This window comes from Poecile atricapillus, chromosome 2, assembly GCF_030490865.1.
Source record: "Poecile atricapillus isolate bPoeAtr1 chromosome 2, bPoeAtr1.hap1, whole genome shotgun sequence".
Lineage (NCBI taxonomy): Eukaryota > Metazoa > Chordata > Aves > Passeriformes > Paridae > Poecile > Poecile atricapillus.
In genome coordinates, this window is record NC_081250.1 from 137,921,053 (window position 1) to 137,940,695 (window position 19,643).

General features: G+C 32.9%; 1 protein-coding gene across 3 annotated transcripts in view; it reads right to left on the reverse strand.

The window, feature by feature from the left end:
• Window positions 1–19,643, reverse strand: part of CSMD3 (CUB and Sushi multiple domains 3) — a 573,013-nt gene that overhangs the window by 423,151 nt on the left and 130,219 nt on the right. For all 3 annotated transcript variants that reach the window (XM_058831785.1, XM_058831783.1, XM_058831782.1), the window contains exon 4: window positions 1,404–1,598. In XM_058831785.1, coding sequence (XP_058687768.1) covers window positions 1,404–1,598 — 195 coding nt within the window. The remainder of the gene's footprint in view (window positions 1–1,403; window positions 1,599–19,643) is intronic.

The window sequence follows — 19,643 nt, forward strand, 5'->3', positions numbered from 1 at the left end:
CATGTAGTAGTCTTCTTAGAAACTAGTAATGTCTAACTACAGGGCTACTTTGGGAGTTTGTCATACCAGTTCAGATTTACACAGTATATTTTCATCTCCCCTTGGAGCAAAACCAAAATATATGCAAAGATCTCCTGAAAAATGTTGTATCAAAAAGAAGAAGATGTAACTCATTCAAGAGTACAATTTTTTATGCCATTCATTTAAAAATTGACAGATTGAGAATTTGAACAATGGAGCCCATTAGACTTCAATTTTGTTACAAATGCAAGTCTTTTGCAAGTTAATATATTCTCATCATATCTTTTGCATTCTCATCTCCAGAAACAAAATTTGTATATATGCCTTGATTTTATATCTCCTTCATTATTAGCTAGTAGTTTTCTGGGAAGTAGAAGATTCATAAGTTATAAATATTTTTTCTGGAAAATAGTGTTATTAAAAATAAATTTTAAGTTTTTCAAGAGCATGGATGACATATTAAATAGCTCTAATCCAGGACTAGGAAATGAAAGTACAGTATTTCCAATGACAAAATTTTCTCATACATAATCAATTTTTTGTAGTGCTGGTTAACCATATTTTAACCAATCTGTATTTATTAGAGCGGCAATTTCAGCTGGAATATTTTTGTAGCCTCTGCAATGCCTCATCCATGTTTTTAGACAAATATAAATGTTGCATTTGTAAAATTAACCTGTCAATCTATAATCCCAAGATTACCTGACATATTGTCTTTGGTTGTGTATAGCAGTGATACTGCTTTCATTTTATTGGCATAACCTCCATTTGCTGCTCTACAAACATTATTTATCTTTAAAAATATTTCTCTCAGCAAATAAGATTTACCCATAACACCAGGTTCCCTACTGCTGCTATATTTCTAATATGAGCAAAAGAAAAGAATTTGACCTACAATATTTGTTGAAACACAAGGGATATCCTATATAGGAATCTTTAGATGATGTAGCCTGACTGACAATGAGGTAAGACCCTGTAACTCAATTTTTTTGGTAGTTTCATATTTCTGTTTGCTCAATAGCCAAGTTACTACTAGACAAAAAGTCAGTTCTTAGGAAGCACTAACAGATCCCAAATGTAAATTCCCATAGTTGCACATATGTTGTACACAGACATTTATGTTCTACTTACTACTAGGTATCTAGATCTTATATCATATATATATATATATATTTAAATGATGACTATAATTTTAGTAGAATATTGACCTAAAAATTAGTAGGTATATATGTTGAGATACATCATATATGTGAGCAAGAGATTAAAATATTCAAAAGAGGGGTTCTTTAATCAAAATTTAAAACTTAAGTATTAATACAGAGATTAAAAATTTTTAATACTAATATATATATTCAAGAACATTACTGTAGGATTTGTCTTACCTCTACAGATAGGAACAGGAAAGTCCCACGACGCTGTATTGACAGAGTTGGCTATGCAAGTAAGCTGTGGGTGTCCATCCAAAATATATCCAGTTACACAGCTGTATCGGATTTTGTCACCAACATCAAATCTTGTACCATACAAAATACCTTTGGGTGGAACTCCTGGATTGCCACAGGAACTACTCTGTAATTCTGGAAAATATATATATTTATGACTTTAAATATTTTTATAGTTAAAATGTTGTTATAAATATATATTTCATTTTGCTTAGGAATATAGAACACAAATTAAGGCAGCTTTGGACAGATTGTGTGTTTTTATGGATATTATGCAACACTCAACTTTGAAAATCCGTTAGTGACTTAGTGTAATTAACATTTGCTTAAGTACCCACATATCCAAAGGTAGATAGAAATAAGCATCAAGTTTTCCTTAAGCTCCAGCTATCAATATATTCATGCAATTTTTTTACTAAATTGATACAAAATAAATCATTACGTATGAACAGGAAACAAAGGAACTTGATATATTTCTGACTTTCAAGTTATACAAATGTGAAACAATAAACAAAATTGTAATGCAAACATGAAAGAACATCAGATTCAAATTGAACAAAATTTGGAAGAAAAAATAAAATTATTCAGGACAAGAGAAAATTGTAACATGCATAAGCCTGAGCATGATCAGGAAGCTGTTTAAGGACTTAATAGATTTTAGATAATGAGGAAAACAGATGAGGTACTGTGGGTAGCTGATTTCTGAGCAAAGAATTAGTTAATTTAATCATGTGAAATACCACAGGCCTGGTAACTTCTATAATACAGAGCTTTAAACCAGTAAGAATCCAAAATGACTCATGGCTGCTCTCAGTCTGATCTCTGAGGCCATTAATTAGAGTTCAGTTTCAGTAACTGGCACTCACACTTCAGCCATGTACCCTTTTGACTGGTGTTTCAGCATCATAAATAGCTTGATTACAACATTTTCAGTCATTTACTACCAAAGTCCTTTAGTTAATGGACATTAAAACATAGATTTTGTGCAAGTGTGAACAAAAGATGTTTCATAATCTCATCCTGAGCTCTTCAAAGCTTGTACCAAGTATAATTATCAGCCTAATGCTGAAGGGGAAGAGGCAAATCAGGTAAACTTGTTTTTGGATTCATACCAAATTTCCTTAATCTAAAAAGGAAAATGATGGAAGAAGAGAGGGTTGTGTATGTATTGTTTTAATTTCTTTTCCTGAATTTCATGTGACTAAAACATTTTTCAGTAGCCCTGATGTGCTCATGAGTGTGTGCACAACATATTTAAATATCTAATCTGCTATAGGTTTCAGTTAAAGAAAAAAAATATAAACACTTATTAAAACAATCAATATGTTTCCCAAAGTTCATTACATTCTCAAACTTCAATGCCCAGAACTAAAGAACTAGGATATACTGCTAGATTTCTTATATCAGCCATTAAACAAAATTATGTAACAGTTATTAAGAGGCAGAATCCACTATAATCATAAGTATATATAAACACTATATAAAACATATATGCTAACAATGAGTTAATTTGTATGATTTTATTTACCAATCATGTTTTGATGTGAATATGTTAAATAGGCATATTAGTTGCTGATGTCATTGCTGCTATTTCCTGCTTTCTCTTGCACAATAAACTGTGGGTTTGGATTTGACTTTCATTACCTTGCACAATGACAAAACACAGAAGTAAGAAAGTAGCTTATCTCACCATGGTCACTTCAAAGCTCACCTAAAGAATTCTTATATTCTTATATTCTGATACTCTTACCACTGTTTTAATGAAGTGTTCTGTGCTGAAACAACGCTCCCCTGCCCTCAAATCTGCTTGCAAGCTTTATGAAGAAGGAAATGCTACAGCTACTCTTGCATATTTGTGCAAAAGAATTTCTTTTAAATCCTCTAACAGTTTTCAAGGCTATTCAATTTGTTATTTATCATCACAGCATGTCAAAATGAAGGTAAGAATATCATCCTGTGGATTTAGGTTATCATATGAATCATATTATTATAACTTGAAAACTCAGCCTGTACAGTGTTTTCATTTTCAACTTCTCCCAAAAGATGAAGTCTTTCAGAAGCCTGTATGTCCTAGGGATTTGTAAAAAGGCCACAGAAAGATTCCCTGTCCTTTGAAATAAAAAAAAATATAAAGATTAGCAATGTCACTACCTAAAATTGCTTCCTTTACTTTTACTGCTGTCTCACCAAGAATTACCCACAGAAGGCAATTTATTCTTGTGAAATTACATTTTATTTTAATGCACTAATTAAAAATCATGCTCCTTCTAAAATAAAACTAATTTTCAAGTTGCAATTCTATATGACTCATGTAAAAGGAATTCTTGGCATTTTTCATTAACTTTTTAAATTTATGAAAGCGGCCTGGGAGTATGTTACTACTTCTAACCTTTCAAGCCATTTTGTTCCTGATTCTAGATAAGAGAGTAGAAAAGATAAATTGTACACTTTTATGTATATTAATTTATTCTGAGAGTATTTTCATTTTGAACATCTACAAGTTCCTTATATGGGGACAAGAGGGAGAAAATTTATCCAGTAACTGCATTTGTCTTTGAGAGGTAGTATTTTTTTTCAAACTGAATGTGAGACTGTACTACCAACTCCCTGACATTTAAAGCTATGGATTGTTACCTAAAGATTGTCATCTGTCAGGGTACACAGGAGTTGCCAAACAAGGTTGTAATTTTTATTCAGCTCTGCACAGATTCTTGACTTCAGTGACATTTTGATAATCACTAATGATATGAAGAGTGGGAAATTATTTCCTTTTAAATTTGCCGTCTTGTAGTTTGGTTGAACTTCTCCTTGTTCATGTAGTCTGAAAGCAAGCATATTTGAATTTTTTACACCTTCCCACTTTTTTTCATTTTTGTGTATGATTTCTCATCTCCTTTTCAAAGCAAGCTGCCCCAATTGTTTCAATCTCTCTCCAAGCAGGAATTTTCTTTGTCCTAGATTTAATTTTGTAAACAAGGTATGTATGAACATATTTGTCTTCCTTTTTTTTTTTTTAACATAATTTTAAAACAGGAAGCTTAAAATATCCTTCAATGCTGTTCAATAAGTCTCTATTGATTTAATTCTTATTAATGCCAATGTAAATTCTATTACAAAGTTGTGGGTAAAATGTATCTGGGAGAGTTCTGCTTAACAGAAGTGGACTGACTCCTTTAAAAACTTTAATTAGCATAAATTCAGCCCCTTATGGATACTAATTAATAAGATATTCTAATTAAATGACATTAAACATAATTTATTTCATTATGATCCCATTTTTCCCAAAATAAAGTGAGAAGTACCTGTCCATACATGTATACTGTACATACTCATCTTCATGAGTACTCACTTACTGAAAGACCTATGTAATATCCCAATACAGGCTAATACTGGTGTAGTACTTTTGAAATTAAATACTCCTGGTATCCCTACATTCCCAGTGTGGATAACGCCCCCTATTTCTGCATGGTACCAGTTGTAGACAGTTCACTTGTGTTGATTAATCCAAACACTAATTCCTCTGCCATGCAAACATGAATATGAATATGTTATTCTAGGGACCACTCCAGTGGTCATGACACGTCAACAACATGTTGAGAGGATGTGGTATACTGGAAATATTAGAATATGTCGTACATGGATGTCCTTGGAAAAGCCATGCATATGTACTTTTACTTACTGACAAGCAAGAATGCTTTGGTATTGAAGACTCAAGGCTGATTTCAGTCCTGCATGTACATGCTGCACATGTGTGGCTATAGGGAGAGCTATACATTCTAAAGGTCCCAAATACTAGGACAAATGATGTCTTCGTTAAAATAAGAAGTAGCCTGAAATTCCCTTGTTCAAAATTAATCTATATTGGGTCTTATAATAGTTTGTTTTAGTTGTCCATTGTTATCCAAAGGTTTTATAAACTAAAAAGGTAACTTAAATACATAGCTTCTAACTCATAATATTTTGCTCTTTATCTTAAAACTTATATTTTGCTTACTTTCTATTCTGTCCTCATTCACATGGCTCTGAATATATGAGTAAGCATTGTCTAGATTCAAATCTAATAAGGACCAGAAGAATTAACTGATGAGTTAATTAGATAATAATTAATAAGAATATGTTGTCTTTCTACACACATATTGAAACATACATATACGTGCATGTTTCACTTGAGATTACTGAGTGAAGGAAACCATAAGAAAAATTTGGAGCAAGCAATATAAGTGTTGTGAAGGAAAAAAAATGAAAAACTTAATATAAAAATGTCAATTTAACTGCATAAAAATGAAAAATTCAGAGAGCAAATATACATAATAAATGAATTCTTTGAAAAATCTATAATAAACACCACAGATATATTAAAACAGTTACTGAATTTTAAAATTCCCCTCCCCCAAAATCCAGGTCTTTCCTTCATAGAAGTTCAACAACAAAAATGCTTATCCCTTGATTCCAAATCTGTCAACTTAAGATGCAAATACAGAATGAAGAGTCACTATTCTGGAATTCACTTTTGTTTACAACAATGACAGAAACTGTTTTTCTGACAATCTAAACTTCTCTGAAGTTTTTATTTTAATTTCTGCATTTTCTGTGGATCAGTCAAAACAGACTGTCACATTCTGGTGTCTAACTTCTTAAATACTCAAACAAGAGAAAGTGTGAGAAGTTTTTGGGTTTTTTCCCCAAAGGAAAATAATGGCTTTTTCTTTTCCTGTTCTAATTTCTCTTTCTTGAGTAATAGATGCAATAGTAACCTCACTGAGGGTCTCTACTGTTCACTAAAGATCATGCTTCTAATTACATTGCAGTCTCCTGCCTATTTTTTCATGAATAACGCAATTTTGCTTTTTTCTTCCTTTTGAGATTATTTTCATGTCAAAAGCTGTCAGAGAAGCCTGTCTTGAGGGAACTTTAATTGTAGATTTTTTTTATACTGAATTTGATTTTGTTTCTAAACACATTGAAACAATCACTGGATTTGTCTTCCTTGCCCGTAAGACAAGAATGCTTCTATTTATAGCATAAAGTCATATGCTATTTTAATAGGAACAAACTTGTTTCAGCATTCAGGTAGAACTGCATTAACATAATTTTTCTACAATCAAGGGAAAAGCAAGAAGCAGTGCCGAAAAAAACCCCCTCTGGCATATGTGAGGGAAACAAGGGATAATTACAATACTGTAGTCACTTTAATACAGTGAGCATTAAAAATGTCCCGGGTTTGCAATGTATTCCCTTCACATGCAATACAGTGTTCAGGATATCTATTTAAATTAGCTGCAGATGCAGAGCAGCACTAGAGGATTAGAGCTGAAGGACCATACAAAAAAAAAGTAGTGGCAGTCACTAATTTAACCACAGGGCAGCATAACCTGGAACCAAATGAAACTGATAGAAAGATGACTACATGCTTCAGTACATATGGTTAAATCTGATATTTCCCCATCAGACACACTTCTGAAATGCTACCTGAAGGGAATGACGAGCAGGCAAATACCAGATAGTTATCAAAGCTGTACAGTTAACAGCACCGGCCACACTTCACCTTTACCAAATTCCACTTGAATAGAGCTTTATCTGCAGCAAATTCCTGCACAGCTGCTGAGGGCACCAGTTAAATCCCGAGTATGGTTGGGAGGTAGATGAACACAGTCCATGGACTGAGGAAGACCATTGGAAACAACATGAAGTTTTGGCTGGGATGTAGAGTTGCAAGTATCACAGAGATTGCTGCATCCACATTGTTATGAAACTATTCAACCAAATCAGTGTAATTTGAAGCCTGGGAACACTGTCTCTGCCACAGGTGATGGTTTTCAGCTTCTCAGGTGGATAAAGCCCAGATAGATGCACCCTGCCTGCCATAAAAAAGGCTGTGAAGATGTGTGTGTTAAAATGGGATGGTTCTAGTTAGATTGCAGTGTTTTCTGAGTACTTATTTTAATAACTGTATTCTGGAGGCAGCTGGGAAGAGGCTATTGGAATTACCAAGACAATTATTTCAGAGCCCAGGACAATCTAAGGTAAAAAATAATCCTAAAATGTATACTTTATTGATAATCCTTCTGAAATATATATTTCTTACTAGATATTTTAGAGTTATATAAAATAATTTAATTTTCAGTTTCTGAAATATGGTATCAAATATCACACTGTGTTACCTCTTTTCACTCCACCTTCAATTCAATGCCTCGTCTTATTTTACCTCATGCTAGGTAATATAAATGTTGCATTGTTACTCACTGGCTGTTCTTACCTGAAGAATTTACAGTAACCAAATATGTAAAAAAGCTAATGAATATAGAAAAAAATCAGTTTAGCCACTGAAGGAGGATATCATAGCACAAATAGTGTGTTATTATGTAGGCAGCATCTCCGCACAAATTTTACAAGCAGTAATAGCAACATATGTCGAATAAATGCAATGAATTTTATATATTTATTGTACTAGCATATCTAGTTTCCTACTGAAATTAGAGTTCCATTTTTTGTTCCAAGGTGTAACAAAAATACTAGGAAGATGCATAGGTTTTATATGCAACATGGTAGAATTTCTGAAATTAGAGAACAGAATATAATATCACACTTAATGTAAAAGTACTGGGATTTCTAAAAGAAAAAAAGAAGAAATAGAAGTTTCAGTGAGCACTGATAGACATTGCTACTTATAGCATTGACTCTTCAATCTTACAAAGGATAACTTGAAATATTTATGCTTTAAATTATTATAAATTAGAGACTGGCTAGCCTTAAAATACTGTATCTTCTCTTGGACCTTCCTGTTGGCCGAGGTCAGCTGAACTGACCAGTGTGTAGTCTGAGGAGACAACCACATGGCTAATCAATCATGCTTCATGTCTGACTTATTAGTCAAGGTTTCCCTGCTATAGGCCTTCTTCACAAATCGTGTCCTAACACAAAGGAAGTACTCATGGTATGTTGTTGAACTCTTCAACTTGTTTTTAAAAAAGAAAGACAGAAAAAAAAAAAAAGAGAAAGTTATTTCTATTACTGTGAATCACTCAGAGTTTAAAAGTGGAATTTAATGCATAAGATGTGGATATGGGATGTCATTGACATGTTGCCGGACAGTAAAAGGGCACAAGGAAAAAACCAGTTTTCTCCTGAAGGGAACTTTGACACATGATAACTGGGCACTAGGTGGCATCTGAAACGTTCAAAGCTATTCTATGACCTGGCAGAGTAGCAAGCATTCCTTACTGTATATCTCAGAGGTAAGACTATTTCGATTTTTCATATCTATTCCATATGCATTGTATATATCTGTAACATATATGCTTATGTGCAGAATTGCTATTTGGAGACACTGTGGTGCCCTGTTAGGAGGCCACACATTTGGGGTAATTCTATCGCTTCATCGACTACCTGCTTCATTTACTCAAAGTCCATGGTGTCTCTTACAGTGAAATTTCAGTCTGGCTTCCACCATTACTGCTGGTATGAAAAACATGTGACAACATTGGTTACAGGAGACATGTTAACATATTTAGACCTATATTCCTTTGCTTATGTCCTAAATGCTTCTGGTTTAGAAGAAGGAAAAAAAAAAGCCACTAGGTAATTTTTCTGAATGTTCTTATTTTTACAAATCATCTTTATAGAAGACATAAACTCTTTATCCTTTTATGTGTCAAGGTCTCAGAATATCAACTGAAATGTAAAATCCTTACTCCAAACTTCCATTTAAAGCATTTTTGTGAATGCTTCATGGTGCACCAGCATATCTTTCAGGCTATATATGGCTGTCATATAGTTTATTCAGTTAGACATGTTTTATTACATTGTATATCTGCCATTAGTATTTATTCATACTCTGAAGAATGCATATTTGTGGTAATGTAGAAAAATAGTTAGCTAAAAGATTTTCATTCTAAAATACATCTTACTGTTTATAAAAAAAATTATCAACATACTGAAATAAAATTTCTACTCTAGATTAGGATGGAAGTATAATCTCTTTTGTTTACATCAGACTGTATGTATTAAAGATGGTGCATTCAGAATACAGATGAAAACAGTGTTGATACATTAAGCAAGAGAATTTATGAATAATAGTGTGCAACTAATAGTAGCAAAGGTCCTTTTTTTTGATAAATTTTTAAGTGTTTATGAAAAAACTCAGAAATGTATCCAAAACCTTGTATAATAAAGTGCTATTCTCAGAGTAATTTTTCTAAACACAATCATACATTCAAGGTCTGAAACAGATGGCTACCTAATGAAGTCCTATTTACTAGAAAAGGTCTCTCTGGTTAATGCTCATCTCAGGTATAAAATGAATTTTTCATTAAAATTGTCCAGATGAGAGAACATTTAAAAATATTAGATCAAGGATATTTGCATTATTCTGCTTTTAATGGTACTTACCCTGATAATTTCACAGGGCTAAAATGCATTATGGCTTATTGACTCCATTTCATAAGGTGAAATAATAGAATATTACTGATCTTGTCCAAATTACTTACATAATGATTCATTAACCAAGAAAGACGGTGTGATCAAATTAATGAATAGCAATGTGAATAAACATCTGCCAAAGGCCACTCATCAAGATCATACGCAAAACCTTTGAATAACTTACATTCCATAAAAATCTTGTTTAATGAATCAGTGCTGAGATGTGTACCCGCAATACTGTACCTTCCAAAAGCCATCTTTCCCCATGGGAGAAAAGGTACATTATACTGCAAACATGAAAAATTATTTCTACCTTTCCTACCTATTCTAAATTTCCTTTTCGCTTTTAGTAAGAATATCCAGATGTCCTTCACTTGAGAATAAATTAATTGTAATGGTTGAGTTATTTTAGAATTATGCTATCATTTTCCTATTGCAAGAACTAACATTAGAATCACAGAATCAGAGACTGATTTGGCTGGACCTTACAGATCAAGTTCTAGCACCCCTAACATGGGGAGGGACACCTTCCAGTAGACCAGATTGCTCAAAACCCCATCCAACCTGGTCCTGAGCTCTGCCAAGACTGGGTCATCCATAACTTCTCTGGGTAACCTGTTCCAGTGTCTCACCACCCTCACAGTAAAGAATTTCTTCCTCCTGTTGGTGTTCAGCATCCTATTATCACCTCCGTTGCATGGGCTTGTGCAGTTCTTAGAGAACATCTCTCGAGTCTCAAAATTTGTGTGCTTTGCCTTATGCTGGAGGCAAGTTCTCAAGCTCTCTGGCACATTTAGAAAAATGTTTTCAGAATTCTGAAGCATGGGAGAGTGAAAGTAGTGTATTGTTTGTTGAAACATGATTTTGTTATGCAGAAATTATTTCAAACTTTCTTCTTTTCTGAAGAAAGAAAGAGCTTTCAAGCTGATTGATGTACCAACATTCTTCCACAAGCAAGTCTCTCTTGGCACTGATTTATATAAGCTATCCTTTGTAGATCTCAAGGAAAAATGGCTAATTTACACTTTTTTCTCTTTTTAATAGTGAAAAAGTAAATAACATATCAATGTAAATGTTTCAGGACACTATTGATTCTGGGCTATGAACTATTATGGGTATAACTTTTTTTCCTCCAGACATTTTACTATCAAAAGGTGCTATTTTCAGTTTCTAGTCTGAGTCTTGTATACTAGGATCAGAGATCAAACAACTCTATTTGCTTTTTCCTGCTTTAAAATAACTGGTTTGAGACATAAGTAGTAAAAGGCATTTAATCTTATTTTATAGATGTAATGATGGAGACTAACTGCCGAGTAATTCATGTGATGTAAACATATAAACTTTCTTTCTTCAAAGACTCCTTTTGTAACTAATATAAGCTAGAATTAACATAGACAGTCTTCATATGGGCAGCCAGAGTTAGAGTTGCTTTTATTCCTATCCCTTCATGCTATCTTCTGTGGGTCATTCCTCTTTTGACTAATATGCTATTGGACTGAGTAGAAGTGGTCATAATTTCAGAGAAGAGAAAGGATTATCATTAAAATAACTCAAGATTTGCATTAACTTCACATTACACATCTGTGTAGGCCACTGTTTCTCTGGCTGTCTCTGCAGGACAGGTTAATACTGAAACAGTTGTGATACTCATGTCTCTGAACTTACTGGTATTTCTGTATTGAAAAATGGCTTGAACAACTCCCTGTCAGCTTCTACTTTTAAATACTTTCAATACTCTCTGCTTTTATTGAGAAAAAGAAAAATGTTCTAGGAAAAGCCTGCTGCAGTACTGCACAAATCACTGTTTGACAGAGCTTATGAAGTGTTCGTTGTGGTGCTAACTCACTGAAAGATCATATATCTTATAGAGATCTTTGCAAAACTTCTTTAAAGAGTGACAGATTGGTGTGTTAGAAGAGCTAAACAGCGTCAAAGAAATGTATGTTATACAAGTAGGCTGTTAACACAGTGTGAAATGGTAGGGAATACGCAGAAATCTATCCTCTGGTCTATATCTGACATGCTCAGTCATGTGATATTCTACATTATTACTTTCTACATTAATGTATAAGGAGAAAAAATGTTGCCAGTGTCAATTGACAAATACCCCCTATTTTCAGGTTAATTTTCCATTTTTGTTGGACAGACACTACCAAACTGATGAACATTTCAAGTTTTTCCTCCTTTTTCTCCTGCAAAATAGAGGTGAACAAGAAAAAGAAGAAAAAAACTGTTTTTTAATTTTTTTCAACAAATTTAGAAAGATGTTTTCATTCAGGAAAACAAATCTATTTTCATTAGACACACTTGTAACAATAGAAGCACTTTTGCAATTAACATTGACTGGTTATCAGATGTTATCTGAATTCATGTATGGGCCAAATGTAAACAGAAGGCTATAAAGAAAATAAAAAAAAAAAAATAAGATTGAGTTAGGAAGTTTGCAGATGTCTGGATTTATTTGTGTCTCAGCACCCTGAATGCTCAGTCCAACATTCTGCTGTAATAAGCTTTGCTGAAACAAGTTTGTTATTTGGGGATAACATCTGGAAAGTCTGAAAAACTTTTATTCTTTATCAATTATTCAAATATTTACTAAAAGACATGACACTACATAGACAGGACTACAGTGTTCATGTGATTTCTGGACTATCTACCTTATTTCAAAGAAAATCAAGTAAGGCTTCATTCTAACATATATTTTTCTCTCTACATATAGTTTATATTAAGAACAGATATATATATAACATTTATTATAATAGATCTGTAATGTATATATAAAGTGAAACTTTTGATTATACTTTTGATTCTTTTTTTTTTTCCTAGTAGTTTATTCCTTTTTAAATCTCTTACTTCTTTAATGTAATGCTCTGACGTCTCTTACATTGGCAACTTTTGCAAAAAATATACTGGGAAAATGCTGAGACATAAGCAAAAATGTATAATCTCAACTGCAATGAGTCTGCGTATTTCTGGTTTTCTGTGTTATATTTACAAGAGGATTTAAGTATAAAGTCTACAGTTACAGTAGAGTTGACTACTGGTATAGTCAAGAGTGCTGTTTTAAAAAGGTAACAATACCTAAATTAATCAGATCTACAAACTGGAGATAAATTGCAGATTAGCATGCCAAATTTATACCGTGATCCTCTCTTATTCACAGTTTTAAGGATTATGTTTAATAAAGTTGAGAAAACTTCACTGGTAACTCTGGTACATTATTTCTGTAACATCAAAAATTAGACTGAGAGTAAAGAATAAAAATTCTTATTTGTTTAAATTTTTTCGTATGCTTTTGTGAAATAAAAGGTATTTGGAAACAAAGTGATTTAATAAAATCAGGAATTGCAAACTTTCTTTAGCAGCTGTTTCATTGCATTGCTACATTGCTGATATAAGTATTTTTTCAACAAAATTACAATTTATGAGACTATTTAGCTATTAAAATTGTTATTAAGTTGTGTTTGAAAAAAAGCTTAAATATGTGATTAGATATCAAGCTCTAGATGAATAAGGACTTTCTGTGCTTGGTGATGAAAATTATTATGGCTAAATAAAGAAATAAAACTTTTTATTATTTTCTATATTTCTATGTATATGTTTTACAGGTATTATATTTAGAAAGTCATTTAAATTGTGAAGATAAGAGAAAATGTCTCAGACATAGTTTGCTCCTGAAAATAGATGGGTCAAATATACTTTTGGTTATGCAAAGCTGAACTAGTATAATATCTTTCCTTGAAAAATCATCTACATTCATCACTCTGCACTGCTTTCTGCTTCAATCCTTACTGAGATCTGTCTGGTCATGGTGGTATGAAAGGAAAACAATCCCCAGAACACCTCAAGAGTTTTACTGCAGCATCAAATATTTTTGCTTGCTCTTCAAAAATCAGTGCTCGTTTCAGCATTGCAGTCCTTTGGCTCACAGCCAAAACTCAAATTCGAAGTATCAGCAGTGTCCAGAAATGCCAGTTATTGTTTATAACTACAACTATTTTCTATTTGTACATATCAGAGTATCACACAACACTGAAGTGGCCTTTATCACCACAGCATTGGAATAAAGAATAATATTTTTACAAGGGTGTAGAAACAGATATCAAGGCAACCTCAGATACATATCAATCCACTTATTGAATTCAAGAAATCAAAGTACATCATCTCAGTTCCTGGTGCCTTTCCTAAATGCCATTCCTTTCTGATGTGTAATGGATCCATACTATATATTTTAGTCCTAACTAATCCTGGATACATCTGAATGACCTATTGATAATTACATAATCTTCACTTGAGAATTCAATTAATAACTCTTTTTTCAAATTTCTACATGTTAAAATTCTTTAATTCAGGGGATCCTCATTGCTTCCAGTTTAAGAAGTAGTGTTTTCATTTGAATATCTCCCTACCCTTAACAAGAATGTACCTAGTGTGGAATATATAGTGTGGAATATGTAAGGCATGCTTTACAATACAAGCTTTCCTTTTGAACATGAGCCATCTAGAATTTTTTTCTCAAAAGATAAACTCTGTAAGAAGAACAATAAAAGAACCCCTAATTTATGAAGTAAATCCATATATCTATATGCTCATATCAGCTCTTTCTGATATTATGCTTTTTGGTTATCTGTTTTTTTGTGTCAAAACCACACTGGCTTCAGGTCACTTTAGAGGACTTTACATTGTCTGAGTCAACAGTTTCCAAGATATACAGTAGAAGATGGTGGTACAATTACCAGAATGTCTAGAGGGCTCACATAGTGAATTTTTTCTAAAAGACCTTTCATATTTTAATTGCTCAAGAATGATGCTGCTTATTTAATGACTAGATAAGATCTGTAGTGCTAATCATACTATCAGTAGATAATAGACATTACCCACGTGCTTTTGAAACTGCTATAAAATCATTAGATTTTATAGCTGAAAACCAAAATTACTGGAAGAAAAGTGAAATTTTTATTCAGTTACAAATTTTAGACATTAGGCATGAATGTCATTTTCAAGGAAATAAATTATAAAGGAGAAGTTATTTTTTAGCTATGTAAAGCACAAAGAAGTTGTGATTGCCTGGAAAAAGTATAATTTAAAAAAAAATCTGTCAAAAGAATCTTATTATTTCATTCCTTCTCATTGTGCTGATTGCCTTCCAGTTTTTGTAAGAGAGAAGAAAGTGTTTCTTCAATTACATGCTCTTTTAACCCAGAATCACTTTCTAACATTTAGGACAGGCATAGGCCTTGCAGTGTCTCACATGTCCTTGGAATCAGCAGCAGAATCCTTGTGGGCAAAGGAGAGGAGGGCTCCTCATCTCACTCTCAGTGTTTGGTCTCGCTCAGCTTGAGGAAGCAGTGGAAGCCTTTATCTTATCACTAAAGTACAGAAATTTCTTTCCACAGGTTTGTAAAGGCATAGTCCTTTCTGGTAACTGCCCTTTCCATAACCACAGTCTCTGAAAGGTTGCCTAGACACGCCCACTGAATTTGGCCTCTACAGTTTTTCTGTGTGACAACCATAATTATTCAAGGTAATAAAACACACAAAGTTTAGCTTGTTCAAGTTTTACGATTCTCTTGAGTGTAGAAAAATTACAAAACGTTTCAAGGTTTTCAGACAGGAAGAAAAAATTCCTCACAGAAATGAAAATTTGGAAAATGGGAAAAATTCACTTTAAACATGAAGTTAAGCATTATTAACAACAGAAAATATTACACCCTTTGTTAAATACATCTACATAAAGATAAGAAATCCACTTTGCAATATTTCAAAGGAAATCTGTTTCTCAAGCTAAATGTTACATATAGATACTGTAAATCACCTGGACACAATTTTAAAAAGACTCACTTTTAAAGTCAGTTCTGAAGAAGAATTCCATGAAGTTTGGTAGTAAAAATGGCATACCATGGCAAGTAGGTTCACTTAATCATTTAAATATATCATATGCATGAAAAATATTCAGGTAAGAGCTGTATTGTTAAATAACTTTATCATTATGTTTCATGCATTGATATATTATTACCTCAAACTTTTTCATTGCATTAAGTACTTATCTGTCCTTAAACATTTCTTAAAGAGATTACTATTTTGATTGAAGTAACATTATTTTGAGACGATTTTCATTTGAATAATGTTTACTTGGTGAAATTAATTAGCTTTTAGTTTGCTAAATGTTCTTTGGTATTTATACTATTACATCTTCCTAGAATTCAGAGTTACTTTTCCCTCAGTACTGAGTTTACTTGTGGTTTAGTCTATTTGCATTTTGGCTTTCAACAGTCTTGCTTTCAGCAGCCTTTCCTGGTCAAAACCGACTGCCTTGTCGTTCTGGAAATATAATTCAATTTCTCTTTTGAAATCACATTATAGCATATGCTGCACTACTTAGATACTGTTTTGGATTAAGTAATTACCTAAATGTTTTTTTTTTATGAATCTGATAAATCCCATTTTTTCCTCATCTGTCTGTTTTCAAAGTGTCTTTACTCAGAATAATATCTTGAAATCACAGATAAAACCTAGTATTTAAAATTAAGACTATTATCAGGATATCGTGTCTTGGGTTAGAAAATATCTTTATGTTCAAAACAGTTCAGAAGAATGAATTACTCCTACTGTAATTGGCTGGGATAAAGGATTTAATGTTGGTATTGGCATGAAGGTATCATGACATTTTGAAAGGTTTTCTTGGAATCTGTATTCTACTTCTATTTTTCTGATTATAACATTAATTTAGCAATCCCATAATTTAGTGCTATCTCTAAGGAAAAATTACAGCTGAGGAGAACTATTGCAAATGGATCTTTGAGCAGCAATCTGGAGAATATAGGGATTTTGCATATAAATTGAGACATACAAAGGCTTGCTGTAGCTCTCTCATTATCATCAGGCCACGCTATTCATTGCAACTTGCTGCTACAGACATGAAGCTTCTACAGGCAACAGCAAGGGATTTTGAGGGCACAAAATGTTTTGATTCTTTTAATGTAGGGACTATTTCAATTACAAAATGCACATACTGCCATGTTCCAAGCATGGTAAATAGGATGCAAAATAGAATCTAAACAGAAGAGGGTCTGTTACAGAAGGAGTAGAACTGAAAATTTCTTTATCACTACAACCTTTATGTCTGTCTTCCTGTATTTTTTCTTTGATGTTCATTAGAACTTGTCCCTGTTTTTAACTATCAGTTAGCTCTACTACACGGAAAGTTGGTAAAGTACTCTCAAGGGTAGGAAGGTGGCATAGGAGTGAAAGGAGTGACAATGTCCTCTTTACCACAAGGAGCAGAGGAAGGGTAATAAGTTACATATATTTGTTGGTATTTTGTGATATCTTAATGATGAACTTTGGTAATGGAGCCATGGTGTCCTACTGTGCAAATTTCCTTTATCTTTTTTTTTTTCTTCCATTTTCTGCAATGCCAGAGATTTGCAATATTAGTGATATTGCAGATCTTTATATATTTCAGTATATTGATTGCTATGTACTTCATAATCATATTATTCATAATGTTGAACGGCAAAGCAAAGATCTCATCAATGCTGCCGTAAAGTTGGAATTATGCAGATGTATTGATTTCAAAGTGGGACAATTGCCCCAAGGCATAGTTTAAATTAATATCAACAGCATCACTAACTTGTAAAGTATTTTGCATTTATATCAATTTCAAATTAAACCAGATTTAGCCTGATATATTTTATAAACTAAAAGAAGCTAGTAGGTTAATATAATATTCAGTTATTTCTCTGAAGTTAGCATATAATTTGCTCTCATCCCATTCATTTACCTCTTTATGTTTCTTAGTTTGTTTCTTTTTATATGTCTGCCAGAACAGTCATCTCTTGAATGACTTGAGAAATCAGAGTCTAAGGTTAGAAGTGACATGTCACGAACATCCTAAAACTTGGGGTTTTTAAACCTCAGATCAACAGAGTTAGATATATTTTAAGATGCCATCTGGTAGCTTTATACATAACAACACAAATTTTGAAATTAAAGCATCTATTTATTAAACAATGATGGTTATCTTAACACAATTCACTTACTAGTAGTGGTGATTTGCATGAAATGAAAATTGTTAAGCAGCATTCAATTGATTTGTGATACTATACCAGCAATTGTTTGTTCTCTCATGTTTGATGTATAACATGTGAAAATTTATAGACAGAGCAAAGTTTCCAAATGACCTAGAAGCATATTAATTGACTTAAATAGTCAATCAGGATGTCAAACTACATACACCTAACAAACAATCTTTTTTTTTTTTTTTTTTTTTTTTTTTTTCTTTTTCTTTTAAATGACTGTTTCTCAGCTGGACATATACCTGCTCCTTTTTTCCAGCGTGAAGATGCACCTTTCCTAGCTGCTTAAGGACTGCTCCTAAATCTTGAAAGTAATTCATAAAAGCCCTTTATCTTAAGATAAATGATACTTCATTTCATCTCCAATAATATGTACCATGGAGTGATTGGTTTTTTCCAATGCTAACAAACTATGCTAAAAGCGATTCTACCTTTTTCTTGCCGTAATTTTGTAATTGTTAGCTAATTATTTTTAAATGGTTTTGAGCATAAATCCAATGATGATCTAATAGTAAAATAGTTGGCAAATCCTCTGTTGCTTTATCTAGATTTTAAATACCCATCTTCCAAGATAAAAATTTTAAAAGCTGCATTGAATACCAAGGATGTGGTAGTTATGAATGTGATAGCTGTGGATACCAAGGAAAGATAATTCTTAGATATGGGTATTCACCATGGGAATATACCCAATTTGATAGTTGGTGAAACCATGCAAAGCAAGTGCTTTTTATACATTTGTCAAGTGAGAGGTTGAGGCAACATATATACTAGTAATGAAATAGGTCAGCAACCATTCTCTACCCCAAGAGCCAGTGGAAAACCATGGTGATGAAAATCCTTACGTTCTGGTATTTTCACAAACCATGGCAACTTCATCCACACATGAAATCCCCTCATAACATCATGCTTGTGAATTGTATCAAGGTGCTAATTTACAGAAATGGAAAAAATGCTAGGGAATAAATATTTTTACAATTAAGTAGCAGAGATGATCACTTACTAGGGTTGGTGTAGACCAATCCTATAGACATTGGGTTTACTAGCATATATACAACCGCAGTGATTCAGTCAGTGCTGCATAAATGTCTTTCCATCTGCTCTAATCAGGTTTCTTGTTAATTAAAACCATGGAACTATTACAAAGCTCAAGCTGGCAACATTGTTTTATCTTTAACTTTGATGCAGTTGCAAGTGGCAGATGTGATGTGGATGAAGGATATGCATTCCCTGAGCAAGACCTCTGTGTAGGCTCTGGGAATCACTGATAATAGCAGTATTAAGCAGAAAAATGGAAATTTTGGGGGGCAATCACTCCATATGGAGGAAGGACAAACGTATTTATTTGTGTTAACACCATTTGGATGGGAAATAAAATCTGTGTGGCAGCAAAACTGCTGGTAGGGCTGATGAAAGATGCTGGAGGATGATTTTGCATTCCTACTGTAAATGAGTACAGACATCAACATACAAAATGAGTACAGAGGATAAATTGTATTCTTGAAACACACATCATTTTCCTCCAACGTTGAAAAAAGCATACGATGTCTAGGTCATATGTACACCATAGATGCCTTAAGACAGGTGACATGGTATTTGTCTGTTTCATTAGAATTTAACCAGACCATTTAAGTTTCTATGCAACTTTACAGACAACTGAAATAGAAAAAAGTGTGGAGTTGAGCAT